Source organism: Chelonus insularis, unplaced genomic scaffold, assembly GCF_013357705.1.
Source record: "Chelonus insularis isolate UGA/USDA-ARS -01 unplaced genomic scaffold, ASM1335770v1 contig_25_pilon, whole genome shotgun sequence".
Taxonomy (NCBI): domain Eukaryota; kingdom Metazoa; phylum Arthropoda; class Insecta; order Hymenoptera; family Braconidae; genus Chelonus; species Chelonus insularis.
In genome coordinates this window covers 1,156,511-1,171,503 of record NW_023276451.1, presented here as the reverse complement: position 1 = coordinate 1,171,503, position 14,993 = coordinate 1,156,511, and the positions used below count along the sequence as shown (strand labels likewise).

Here is a 14,993-nt window from a genome sequence, read left to right as displayed (position 1 = left end):
TTCGTATTCTTAAATTATGAGTTTGGAGAGTATCAACCCACGTTGGCTTTATTGTCCTGTCAGTTCGACAATATAACAGACAAATAATGACAACAACCAAGTAGTACCTTCCTACTCACTTACGCGTGAAAATTGATTTTATCGTTGTTTCCGGAAAATATTTCGTTCAAATTTAGGAAACTGCTACCCAGTCACGCATATAAGCAAGATTAACCGCACCCGAAGAACGATAGAATTCATAAAATCTGACGTGGGAGAATTTTTACAGCATTTCGTAATTTCTATCTCCCCTAGTTAGCATAAAAAAATCATAAATTCAATCCGACTTCTAATATAATTTATTAGATATAAAGAAGACTCTCAATTATCTATACAATACTGATTTCTAGATGACCAGCATATTTATAATTTTTTTCCTTCATTTTAGAGTTTATAAACTTTTTTTTGATCATTATATTATCAACTAATAAAATTATATTGCCGTAATATATATTTTACGCTTTGGCATACAGTTTGAGTATCAACTATTAGTAGATAATCATAAAAATAATGAATGAGTTTTGCATTTTTATCGTTAATTTATTCGCTATTTAATGACTTGTATATATTTACTATTCTGATATTATATAATTATATGAGGCATTTTTTCCTCATTATATGATGTTCTCATCCTCTCAATTCTTTCTTACATTTATTCTATCGCTTTTCACACTCATCTCATCCTACGCTTTGACACCATTCACATTGCCTGTTAACCACTTAGTTTACGGTGTGTTCTCCCCAATCGTCGCCTCCAAACGACCAATTTGTCCACCAAGATGACATTTCTTTTCCCATCACACTTCTCACATTACCGTACGTTTTGATAAGATGCTTTTTATGTTAATCCACCAACTTGTTATTGATGCTTTCATTATCTAATCTTTTAATAATCATTCGTATAATTTTTTTACTCAGTTTCATCACTGTTTTCCACCAATCAATTACTTATGTTTATTATGAAAAACAGAAAAATATCGTAAAAATAAATTCATTAGTCACTTCTTGAATTTTTTATCAATTCTTTTCATTCATAATTTCTCTTTAAGAGTATTAATTTCTACTTTCCATAATCCATTATGAGAATTTGATTAACGTGAGGAAGTGCTTAGTTGATTCAATTCTAATTTTATCATCTTATCCATGAATAAACAATTACTGTGGCACATTCTTAAGCCAGTTTAAAACCACTAGAAGATTAATGCCCTAATACACAGGCGTGTTATGTATGTAATACATATATACAAAGATAAAATGTGGAGTCATCAATAGTAAGAAACGTTATTATTAACTACATGAAATCTTTAACAATGTGTAGGTGTATAAATATCCATGATTCAAATAGAGAATTATTTCAAATTGGGTGTCTTCCAATTATTTTGACGATTTTTCATCTTTTTTCTCATATTTCAACTTTACTTGCCATTTTTATTCTATATTATTCTTATTGCTTTCTATTTCTACCTGCACGAATTCGTTTTAATGCCATTCGAAATATTGTTATCGCCAGCAGGCATTTCGGAGTATATGATTGGTAGTATTATCCATACATATACGCTACTGTACTCTGAATATGGCTTGTATTAGGTGGTCTCACAACTTGCTATAAAAATTCCAAATGCTTCGATATTTATAGACCCTAAAGCGATGGAAAAAATTTTGCGACATTCATTCATGAAATAAATGCAATTTTTAGAATCATTGTAAAATGTATAATATAACTATCTCATAAATTTCATGTCACTAGATGTACATAAAATGTAAATTTAATTAAATATTAGTACAAAATTTTTTTAAAATACTATAATAATTTTATTGTACAGGTGTATAAAGTTGAAAACAACAGTCGTTATTTGTAGTAATAAAAAGTCATGATGAGAACTATTGTTATCGCTTTTGAATTTACGGTACTTTGGTATTCATGAATTTTATTGAAAAAAAAATAAATTATTTCTATTGAATATTTTGAAAGAATAATATTATCATTATTATTTTTTTTTATTAAAAAACAAAAATGTATATTATTTATTAGTAATCATTGACTTGTGAAGAAAAATAGAAACTGATAAAAACTTAATAACACAGCCAAAGAATGGATAAATCTATTTGCCAATAACAATGAAAGTTATTTAAATTGTCAGTCTGTTCGGTTCTCATGTGTTCATTGTTGAGAAGGGTTTAACTAAAATTAAAAAGTTAAATGAAAAAGATTGCATACAATACGAAAAATCCAGATAAGAATGACTGTGCTTATATATAAACACATTGACTTAAAGGATGAATTAAAATTCCATGGTATATTCCAATCATCCTCTTCAACCTCATATTTATTGTCGATTCATCAATGCATCATTATTATTGTGCTGTCATTAAGGAGTAAGATTAGAGATAGAATTTAATCATCATAAGTATATAGTTATGTTACGTAATCACCGATTATTATTTCTTCTTCATTTAAATCCATCATTAGCTAAGAGCCTTTGTGAATATGTGTGTGTGCGTGTTGGGTGAATCTCTTTTTCGAATTTCGTCACGATCAAATTGGAATAATGAAGCCTTGAATCTATATATCTCGTAATTTCAATGCGACTACAAAACACGTTTCGATTTCTCAGAGTTCGGCTGTTCATCTCTTGTTCATTCTTACTCGTTACGGATGTCCGGGATATAGTGTAGGGTACGTCTCGCCGGAAGGCTTGTGCAATTAGACGCGACAGAGAAAGCAGTGCCGACGTGTGTTTATCGAACGTGCAATACCTGTTAAGGACGCAAAGGATCCACAAGCTCTCAAACAATACGAGATGGTTGTGCTCAAAGTCCGTTTCCGTTTGTTTCGCGAACTTGTTGACTAATTCGTAACTGGTGAGGGTGGTGACAGGGTGTAGCATGCACAGTGTCGCGTATTACAGTTCTCAAGAGTATCGCTGTACATGTGCTTCCTCCTACGTTCCAATTAAGCTAATGTCACTAGTTGTGTCCCTGGACATTCATTGCTTCCAAAGGTTAGTTTCACTTTGAAGCTCTAACTCGAAAGCGTTTGACTATCAGAGCGAGACCACTAATTGATAATTAGGAAAGTTTGTCTTCTGCACGCATCATTTCTGTAAACTTATCAAGGCAACTCTACACATGACCAACTAGTTTGTTAAATAAGCAATGTAAAGGGTTTTTATCATCAACAACTATTTTTTTTTCTCTTCTACCTTTTTTCACTTGTAGAAATATTAACATGATACTTATTATTTAAAGGGAAGACAACAAAATTATAGCTTTTATCTTTCTTAAAAGTACTTTTTTACTACGCTAACTATGAGGTATAATTTTTTCTATATTCTTTAAAGATTATGCTGGAATATTTTATGGAGTTATTGTAACTTTTATGGTGTTTGTGTAGATTTAAAAAAGACTATTTATTTGTGGTAATGAACACAGAATGACGCGCTTTATAATTTTATCACCAAAGTAGATGATGAGACTGCTTCTTATTTGGCACTCGATTTTCTTCTCTTCTCGCCACTTCTCTGTTCCAAGAAGCCGCGTTAAAGTGGATTCCCGAGATCGCTCGCGGCGTTTGTGTACAGTTCAAGCAGAAAATAATACTAGCATCTTAAAGTGTACGGGGTAGTTTCACGTTTATAGAATCTTCTATTCAGTTAAACATTTGATATATTATCTATTCAATGTCTTATCACTCTGGAAACAATAAATAATTCATTATTTATTACGAAAAGTCTTCTTGAACCCTTTTTGGAGTGATATTTTTGTCATTTTTATTTCATCAATGTAACACTTGAACTATTATTTTTTCTTTCACCTTCAATAATAAGTGTAGTTGAATCTGATGAATAGTTTGAAACAGTTTTTTTTACTTTCCATTAATTTCAGGGAGGTCGGATGGATTTAATTGTCATTAGTCTCGGTAGAGTCTCTTATCACAATAGTGAACGTACGTAGTCTTTTTCTTGAGCCCGGTAATGATTTCCGTTCAAACATGTTGCACACTAGTCCGATGAGGACGAGTGATTGTCGTAGCTCAAGTGCATTTCTCCACAGTTCTCGACTCCAGGGTGGTGATGCAGATGGTTGTCTCTCGTTTACGATGCATGTGACTTCGTATTCCGCTTCCGTTACCCGCAGGTGTTTACTTCTATGTCTGTTATCCTCTTCTAGACGTGGCCCGCACGTTCTCCCTCGATACGTGACGAGTACCATTGGCCCGCAACACCTTTACGTCATGTAGATACTATTCAAAATGTATTAAATGAAGTTAGTCTCGCTTGGGTGCAATCGTAAATAACTCAACCAATCCCATACCTTTTTGACTGACGCCATTTTATTTACGGAGAATCAACGTACCTGTGATACGTGCGTAATACCTTACATACAATCATAATGGGTCACCCAAGAGGCGTGTCTTCCACTTTATAATTATATGCGTGTGAATAACAGTAGTGGGGTAAACTGGCTCAAATGCAATAAGGTGATTATGTGCGAAATAAATGAAAAAAATTCCTAATGGATATCTTTAACTGCTATGGGAGAATAATTTATTATAATTATTGAAATAATTCGTAGCAGTTATTGCACGATATTTATTTAACGACAAAAAAGAAATAAATTCATTTTTATTTAAAATACTCGAAATATTTTTAACATATTATTTGCTTCCGTAATTTTCACTTTTATTCCTTATTCACATTTACTGGTCATGTAATTTTTAAAACCAGTTAATTCATTCGGCACAAATTAAAGCTGAGGTCCATTCACGAACTTTAATTTATTATTTTTCCTCTTTCGTGTAAGCCAATCTGTGTCTGGTTGTGTGTAAACATTAAACACAGACATGATATACAGCACACAAATAAACCGGCACACTGAGTAAATAAAAAATCCTTTAGGCTCTTGCACGTTCGCGGAACTCGGCAGTGGCATTATTACATTGCGAGTAGCGTAGCTAAATAACCTATTATGCATACCTCGGAGAAGAGCACGACGCACATGCCAAGAGAGAGAGTGAGGAGTTAAAGATGCCGGTTTTATGTGCACCGCTTTAACAGCGGCATACCTGAATTGCGCTACGCGTTTCCTTCAATTATTTCCTCATTTGCCAGTATAATCTATTAGAAAGTAATTAAATTTAAACGAACGTAACTGAGGCAAAAAAATGGCCATTCGTGAGAAATATACGAAAGAAGAAGCACACCGGTTGCATTCAATCACGCTTCCGCCTGTTATAATCAACCGTATATATCTTCTTCTCCTTTGTCTCATAAATTTTATTCGATTATAAAAATTATCTTAAAATGCAAAACAAGTATCTTTCCGCCAAGGGGAAAAGAATATAATCCCCTCATTGTGAATTCGTAATATTTTACACTCCTTGCAAGTGAAAATTAATCATAAATAACGATTCAGCATAACAGTATAGAAATGCAGAATAAATTCTTTTCCCTTGATGTTCCCTCGAATATTTATACTTATTCTTTTTTTTTCACTGGCTTTTCGGAATATTTCTCGCCTTACTTTGAAGATCGAATCAATTCTTGGAATATATATATTTCGACAATATTCTTTACTTTTGTGTCTCTTCCTTCAGTTTTCTTCACTCTTTTTTTCATAAGTTACTTTCAACTTGGCAGTTTATCTTTCTTTCGACTCTTATACAGCTCTCCACTATCTTCATGAAAAAGAGGAAGCTACATTGTACTTCTTTACACGCTGCTTTTTTTCATGGTTTAACACAAGTTGTCTTTTGAATGTTACGTTTTTGCAACCGCAGCTCTGTAGTTTTCTGTATGAATGGTTATAATTACTGATGAAAAAAAAATGAATCTGGAGTAAATTATAGAATAAACGGGCAAATTAATAAACAAAGTGATCTGTTAGGTGTGTAAAATTTCATTCCACAATACACACTCACTGTTTATTAATTCGTTAATTATTGTTCATTGATTGAAAGTTAAAAATGATATTCTAAATACAAATATCTCACCCAGACCCACTATTGTTCATTCAATTATCATATAATTATGTCGATTTCGAACAGCAGTACAATATATGTATCTTAATTGTAAAGTTGAAAGCGAAGGTTGATTGCAAGAATGATATGTTTGGATTTTTAATTGGTTTGCAATGTTTCTCTTCAGGGTTGGCTATTAGAATGACAGATACTTTTTCACCTTGACGGATAACTGTGCCGATTAGTGTCAATCCACATTGTGATATTTGTTCGTTAACCCATCTTTTTCTCGCGAAGAAAAGAAAGTTTTTTTTTTATTTTTTTGATCTTTTCAACACTCAGCAGGCTTACACGAGAAGTCACTCGGTTTCCTCCATGCTCTTTGGTCCTAATTGACGTGGCCTTAGTCCATAGCAGCAGCTGGTCGTCGTCCACGTAGTCGCGTCATTTCTTAACGACCTTTCTAAATCTTTGTCTCACTGATATTTGAACGATTCGACGTCTCATCACTGTCCAGTACCAAAGTTAAATCCTTAATTGTTTCCAAGTGATGAAAAGACGAATTAACAATCACTCCAGTAACCAATATATTTTATTTGCTAAATAAAAAAAATAAAAATATTATTCTCTTTTAACTGTTAATTTAAATGTTAATAAATTTTTTTTAAACTATCAAAGTTGAATTTTTTATTGACTTCCGACTGTAAAATAAATTGTCGTAGAAATAAACAAAAAGAGTGTTTGAAATGGCCAAAAGTTTTTCAGACGCATTCATCGTTTTTTAAAAATTCAATTAACTGTTTGTTTAGTTTCATAGCGTCAAAGAACATCAACAATATAATCTTTTATTTTATTTTCAGAATGAATTTGATGGGCATGAAAAGTTGAAATAAAAATTGTTTGTTTGATTTTAAAAAATTTTTTGATATTCAAATTTTTATAAAACATCAAAAAAAATTATATTCAATATGAGAAAGAAATAAATTCTAACATTGATCAACTTTGAATTAGATAAGATGTAGATAAATATTTAGATAAGCTAAGTGAAGATAAATAACAATTATATATATCAAAGAAGAATGTGCAGATGAATTAGAGAATTGGAGTCTATGTATGAAGCAAGTTGCAAACGTTTTAAGCTGATGCTACCATATTAGTGTGGGATGCAATTTGAGAGCAATCGACTGGACGACACGCCGCAAATCAAACCCATCTATAGTTCCGGTTGAACCTACATGTACACTCTACCTTTATCCTGTTCCTCTATTTACTCTTGTCTCGCTTGCACTCATCACATTCTCTCCACTGGTGCATTTGGTCCTTTTTCAATTCAAGTTGACGCTTCTCCGTGTGATCGAGCGATTCAAACTACCAACCGACAGCTGCTCCTATCGATGCATCACTTCACTTGCACATTACGCTGGCGTTACTGTTAATTGAATCGATTGCTTTCAGATTGGTGGATACTTCAGCAATCCGTAAAACGGTAAAATCTCACGGAAGCTGTCGCTTTAACAAGGATCCTCGGCTGAAAAAAAATTCTAGCCGTGTTGTTTTATCGTAAAGATTTTTTTTTTCACTGAGTTTTATTGAATACTGAAACTGAAAATTATGTTTTTTATCTTCTTTTTTTTGTTTTCGTTAAAATAACAAGTGAACAAACGAATGAAATGTTCAAAATTGTCTTCTAAAGTTACTTGATAGATTAAACTTTGAACTTTTCCAAAAGTTTTGCTATAAGGTTGAATAATAAGTAAATTTTTACCCTACAACCTAAGTTCTCAAGTATAAATTACAAGTTTACTAGCACATAAGATGATGGAAATTTGTAATATTGTTTACGTGAAATTTCAGTGATTTTACTTAAGCTGTAATAAAATGAGGATTTTTTTTGTCATTTAATAAATTCTATTTTCATCCTTTTGTTGTAGATGCAAGCGCTGTAACGGGATATCCAAGCAAAATGAAGGCTCTAGTGGGATTGCATCTCTCGCTGGCAGTAATATTTCTCCTTGTGGATGTCTCCACGTCTTTCGAATGGAAAAACAGTGCTGTGTTGGACAATAACTTCCTAATACTGTGGACACCTGATGAAAGAGACATTGTGTTTGAAGTGCAAGTGAAGACTCAGGGCTACGTGGGTCTTGGATTCACCAGAGATGACAGACATGTTGGTGCGGACATGGTCATCGGTTGGGTCGATAATAACGGCCAGGTTCATCTTCAGGTGAGTTCTAAAGAAATGGTTCCTACGTGATGAACTTTTACGGCGAATAGACAGAGACTTAAAAATTAAAAAAAAGAAAAAAAACGATTTGTAGAACTGTAAAAAAAGACATTCTTGATCTTATCATGACGTCTCTTGTTTCCTTCACTTCATTATATTAAAGATATTTATCAGCGACGCCATGTGAATGTTTATTTGATAAACTTCAGCCAGAAAATTAGTTGTAAATATATAGACGTCAAAATGAGACTTGAAGAATTTTAAGCGTCATTTATATTCAAAAAAAAAAAAAAATGTTTATTCATTTTCTCTAATCACTTCATTCTGAGTTGTATATTATTATTTAATTCTCGAGAGAAAAATTTTTCCAACGGAAATTCGAGTTCTTAAGACGTGAAAAGAAACAGGATTTCAATTATCAAAAATAAATAATTTAACTTAATTTAAATAATTATTTTTTTCAATAAAAATATTTTCGTGTGAAGATTGATGATAAGAATTCTATTTACATGGATTTTGGAGTCAATTCCGGTGCGAGTATTTTCTTACACCATTGATATGCCAACATGTTGATTTATTTGAAAAACAAGAGTAAAATAGTTTTTTTCATTCAGACAAGACAGATAACAAAAGGGTGTTTGACTTATGACATGATGAATGGTTCATTTAGTGCTTCGATAACGCAACACAAAATATTAGTCGGGTCCACATGCTACCGGATAAAGATACGCATATGACACATGCCTATGCTGATACAGAGTATCAACCGCGTGAGAAAAGCTATTTTATGATCATCCAGTTTACGATTAAATCAGTGTTATCCGATGCGATAAATCCATTGAAGCACAGCGAGAAAATTATGGCAGGAAACGTGCTTCGACACCAATTCTCTATTCACTCATCCCGGTTACTACACTATACAGTAAAAGGTGCACGCGAGAGAAATTAAACTCGACTCTATACATATATGATAGCAATAGCATGGAAAGTGGAATAATTAAACATCGATTTTCGTGAAAACCAAACGACTCTTTCGTACGACATAGTTCAAATTAATTTCGCTGTGTTGGCGTACCAAGCGAATTGTTTTTCCTCATACCAACACAATTGACGTATCATGAATATATAAATATGTTGCATTTATAACTATTTGAAGTGTAAAATTCTATCAACCATGTGTCAATGATAGAGTTTTCTATAATCATTCTCTTTTTCATTGTTTTTCGCGTACTCAAATGCTCGATTGTACATTAATTGACACATATGAATAGTTTGATTAAATTCTTTCATTATCTGTGCCAAAAATAACAGATATTTTTTTATTTTATATACGATTAAAATAATATTTATTTTAAAAAAGCAACATTTTTCACTAAAAATATTTCTTTTCCAATTTTAATCTACCTTTATTTTATTTTTGTTGATTTATTTTTCTTCTACTGTTTTCGATAACTTATGATAAGGAGCAATAAAAAAAAAAATAAGCCAGTCGTTTGAAATGTATGATTAGCTATAAATGCAAAGATTTAAAATATGCACAATCGACAAAAAAACTTTTACAATTCTAGTATAAGATTGTACAATAGGAATATCGGACGCATGCATCGAAACAGCAGCAACATAGGAAGATATTGGTGATTCTGTCGAGAGAAAGATATACAATACCGATTTATATTCACGGAATGAGGCTCAGGCTATCATTCATCCTAGATCCTAGCCTCTTCTCATCCTTCACTCGATCGTTTGATACCTTTTTTTTTAAGTTTCTCTGTATTTCCTTTACTTGTTCCAATGCTTGAATTTTTCTCTGCATTTTAGATTGCTCGCCTCCACTAAGCCAAGTAATACCTTCTCTTTGACAAAGTCCATCTCTACATTTTAGTGTGATAAAAAAATAAACCGTTACTGATAGGTATTTTAAAGCTTTAGGATAGTTGAAAATTATAAATCTCCGGAATATATACAACCATCACGAAATAAAATCATAAAAATGTAAAAAGAAATCAATTTTCGTAAGATACATGTCATATTTACTGCTTAATAATTCTGTATTACAATTTCCTGTTCTTTTCATCGTATGCCAGGTGTTGAGCTTGTTAAATTTATTGCTCTATAAAGCACTTACACGACTGATATCCGGCAATGACGAGCCAGTAAAAATTCTCTCTAGTCTGATGATTACCTGTAACTTTCAGCCGGAACTCAATGATCAAACTCCAGTGAGAGAAAGAAAGAGAAAAAGGAAGAGATTAGAATTAAAAAAAAAAATTATCAACATCTTTATGATAGATTGTACGTTTATTATAAATGATAATTATTTATCTTAGCGAAAAATAAAAAAGCAAGATAGAAAAAAACGATTAATATAATGAGTAAATGAAATTGATGATTTGATTGAACAAAAAAGTTTGAAGGTATGTGAATTTTTCATTGAAAATTTCAAAAATGATGTTATTATAAATGATGTAACACGGAATTCAACAAAAAACATATATATTTATGCAGTAACATGCAGGCAGTTATGTTAAACTATATATCTCAAATGCTGATTGGCATTAACATATAGTCAAGCTTAACGAGAGGCAAGTTTTCTCGAGAACGTCGTGGGTGGACATTGAATGAATGTGTGACGATACTTCTATAGTCTATTCCATTTATTTTCTTCATTATTTCTCTCTTTATACTTATTTCTATATTAGCTTTGTCACGTGTGTTAAAATTTTTTTTCACTTTATTTATATTTTATTTACATTAATTTGCTAATATTTTTCATCATAACACAACTGATATAAAAGTCAAACTCATTTACTATAAAGTTATATTCTTCCTCGTAAACAGACACTCCATTTGTGAGTCATAAGAGCGAATATAATCAGACTTCCTGAGGGATTAGTCGAGACCACATGATGCATTTAATTTTTATTATTTATTTTATTTAAAATTTTATACAAACAATGATTGTTACGCTTTTGTTGCAAAAAATAATAATATTATTTTTATATTTCATTGTTCCTAGAAAAAAATAAAAATATCAAGCTAAATAAATAGTAGTCACCATAAGTTATACGACAAAGGAAACCAGAAATTTATTCAATTTTTTTGCAAACTATTTGTCACTACTGTTCTGTACACGAGAAAAAGCAAAATCCGGTGGACAAAATTTAAACTGGGCGTATTCTCTAACAATGAATCGTGTGGGTTGGAGTCCAGCAAGTCACAAGGAATGTAAGTGTATGTAAGTGCAGTTAATCGTAAAAAGAAGAGTTGTGCAGGAGCCAACAATGTAATCATCTATATTTATATGCAGTCTAGTGACCATACCCTGCATTTAGTTGAAAGATGGGAGAGTAGAAGAGCGACGATTGTAAGTTTAGATTACGATCATAACGAAAAACCATCTCACTGCCATTAGCCATTGGCCGTAGTGATATGAGAACGTCCGGCAAGTAGTACATCGTATAAGAGAGTGGAGACAAGATAGACCATTGCGCTTTGCTGCAGCTACCGCCGACTGCGACATGCATTATGGAACGGGTATACAGCGATTCTACTGGAAAAATTGCGGACACGCGAGACGGACGCGATCTGCAACCTGACTACCTACATAGAAACCATATACACATACTTATATATACACATATCTATTCGCTTTTTTTATTCTATTTTTATTTTATCACCTTTTTCATCATCTTTCCGCTAAATTTTCTTTGATACATCCAAATTGTTTTCTCTCTTGACATGAAACATGGTAAAAGAAATGTATTTTTAAATTTATTTAAATTGTTTTTATCTTTTTCAAGCTTGTTTTTAATTTTTTCCCCCCCTAGCAGATATTAAAATGACAATTTTTTTCCAAGTTTTTTTTCAAAGAAAATGTTGTATTGAAAAACTTTAGGTGTAGTTAGTTACTGTACTGGATTTTTTTTTTTTTGCTATGAAAGAACTTTTTTCTCTCTATTTATGTTTATTTTGTTCTATTTTTTTTTTTGCAAGCGTTTGTCATGTACCAATCAATCAGTTATGTCTATAAAATGTGAAAGACTGTATGTTGGTATTTTTGCAAAAAAATCTTTCACTACTAGATGAAGGTAGATATTAAAAAAGAGTACATAACAACGTGGGTCTTTTGAAAAATGATGAGCGAATGTAATAACAGGGCGCTTGCTTTTTTCGATCCGAAGTAGATTGATAACTCTTCAAATCACCAATGGAAACTGGATACCCGTTACTTATACTTCTAAAAACTATCATTTTGAAGCCTTTATTGACAAATTAAATTACTTTATTACTTATTATAAAAATTCAGTGGCTGTAAAAATTTCATGCACTACATTCTATCAATATTTATTGCTTCTTCAAAACAAACAAAATATTTATAATATGATTTATAAATTAATTTATTAATAGCCGGAAAATCAGTTAAGAAAAAAAGGTTAAAGAAAGTAAAATTGTTTTTTATCATTGAGATAAAAGAGAAATTTACGTTCACTTCATCTACTTTAAGCTACTAAAGATTTCAATGAATAAACATCAAAGAACTAAATAGCATTCTTGGAGTGTTGAAAGCAAAAAAATATAACGATGAGACAGGATACAGAGAGTAAAGATAGAAAGTGAAAGAGAAAAAAGATTCAAAAGTACAGGAATTGAAATCATCATATTTTACTAATTCAGATTAGGCCGGCACAATGATTGGAGAGAAACTGCATGCTCATATAAAAACTCAGCAGGAGCACAAAATGAATTGGCATATCTACCTACAGTCAGTAGATATACCTGATGAGAATGAAGTTGGAAAATAAAAGATAAAGTTTGGTAGAAGAATGAGCAATGGAATTTTTTTTTTCTCGTTTGGGGAGATAAGCAAAAATGTTACTTTAATTGGTAAACAGGGGGAAAAAATGTTGAATTTTTTTTTATTAACCACTAGATACATGTACCGTTGGTCATAACAAGCACCTGTATAAAATAAAGTTGTCTTTGTCGAGTCAGCATGAGTACTCAGCTAGCTGTACTTTCTTCCTTCTCATCTCAACTCAACTTGTTCATACTGTTTCGTCCACTTTACCAATCTCTACGGTCACTACCCTCACTTTCCTTTCTTTCAGCCACTCTATTCGTTTTTCATCTCCTCACTCTTTTTTCCAGAATACATGTATACATGACTCTCACGTCAATGCTCCCTGTTGGTCGCGAGACAAAGAAAAAGCTGTGAAAATAGGAAAAAAAGAACGAAAAAAAAAAAGAGAAAAAAACGTGTGTGAGTTTGACTGTGGTAAAGTTTGAGTTGGATAAAAATGTAAGTTTTCGTGAGATTCGTTGGAACATTATCGAAACCACGAATCTTCTTACCGTTCTTGTTTGTGCCTTGGCACGAGATAGACCGTAAAAAGGAGAGATAAAAAAAAAGAGAAAGAAAGAAGTAGCGATCGATGGACAAATAGATTCAATCCCATTTATCCTTGGTATTCTGGTTATTTCATACTTGTCTTTTGCTATATTCTCAATCAGATTATATTTCGCCTAACGTTGTTACAAGAGCAAAGGACCACCGTGGTAGTAGTGAAACGATAAATTCGGCAAGTCACATATGCGGGAGCTCTCGGGAGCAGAGAAAGTGACGCGGTTGGCTCGAGTATCAAGATTTGAGGAACCGGCTACCAACCGGCTGTTTTCTTTCTTTATCCCTCTTTGCTTTTTCAGTAGTCTCAGCCGAGTTGGAGTGAGATGCTCCAGTGCTCATCTCTTTCCTGCCTCATTTCGCGAGATTCATGATTGCAATGTGCACGATCAGCCGTGCTAAAGTGAAAGAGAGGTATACTAAACCAATAATAAAAATAAAATTCGACCGAAACCATATAAAGTCTCTTATGCAAAAGAATTTTGAATGAAAAATATGCTCAGCTTATGCATAATTTATGTGTGCACTGACTAATCATTTTTAATATAGTTTTCTTTTTTTTTTTAATTTACTTATTTAAAATAAAATTTCTCTGAAGTTAAAGATATTTGAGCCGAATTTTATTATCACTTAATATGTGGTAATATCAAGGAAAAAGATTAAAAAGCATATTTTTTATAGGAATAAAAAAAGAAGTTATTGAGTTCATTATTCCTGAAGGTTCTTCTTTTCCATTTCATTTCGTACAGTTGAAAAGTATATAAGTCCTTATACAACAGCTGATGCAGCAGCATATTTGAGTATTTGCTGTTCATATGTAAGAATAGTATAGTGAGAGGATAAAAGAGGGTAAAAAAGCTGAGTGCAAGAAAAAGATCATGGTTCTACTGGTCGGGTTCTTGGTCATTTGTGATGTGTGTGAATGTGTATCAGGAATGATACATGGAGGCCGAAAGTATGCCGGACAGAAGGAGGAGGCGGAGGCAAAAAAAGAAAAAGCCAAAGAAAGACGATAAAGGAAGAGGGGAAGAACTAGTTATGGTAATGAGAAGATGCAATGATAGCTTTTCGTTCGCTCCAGCTTTACTTTGCTCTCCTTAACTCTTTACTCCTTTCCAACCTCGACCATGCAGCAATGATCTTTGGAACCCCCCAGTTCCTTTTATTCTTCTTTGTGTAAGACACCCATTATCCACGTGAGTCGCAATCTGTGGTCGCAGTATTCACACATGTATATGCACGATTGTGTGCCCTGGGCGTCGTCTATAATGGGACTACTACTACTGACTTTATTGAGTAAATTATTTACGTCGTTTTATCTGCTGAAATGAAGAACAATCATTAAATTTCTTTTACATTCATTATTC

General features: G+C 32.4%; 1 protein-coding gene across 2 annotated transcripts in view; it reads left to right on the top strand.

Annotated features, from left to right (window-relative positions):
* olf413 (DBH like monooxygenase olf413) overlaps positions 1-14,993 on the top strand; it is a 102,315-nt gene that overhangs the window by 55,948 nt on the left and 31,374 nt on the right. For both annotated transcript variants that reach the window (XM_035079827.1, XM_035079828.1), the window contains one exon: positions 7,930-8,225. In XM_035079827.1, the coding sequence (XP_034935718.1) occupies positions 7,930-8,225 (296 nt within the window). The remainder of the gene's footprint in view (positions 1-7,929; positions 8,226-14,993) is intronic.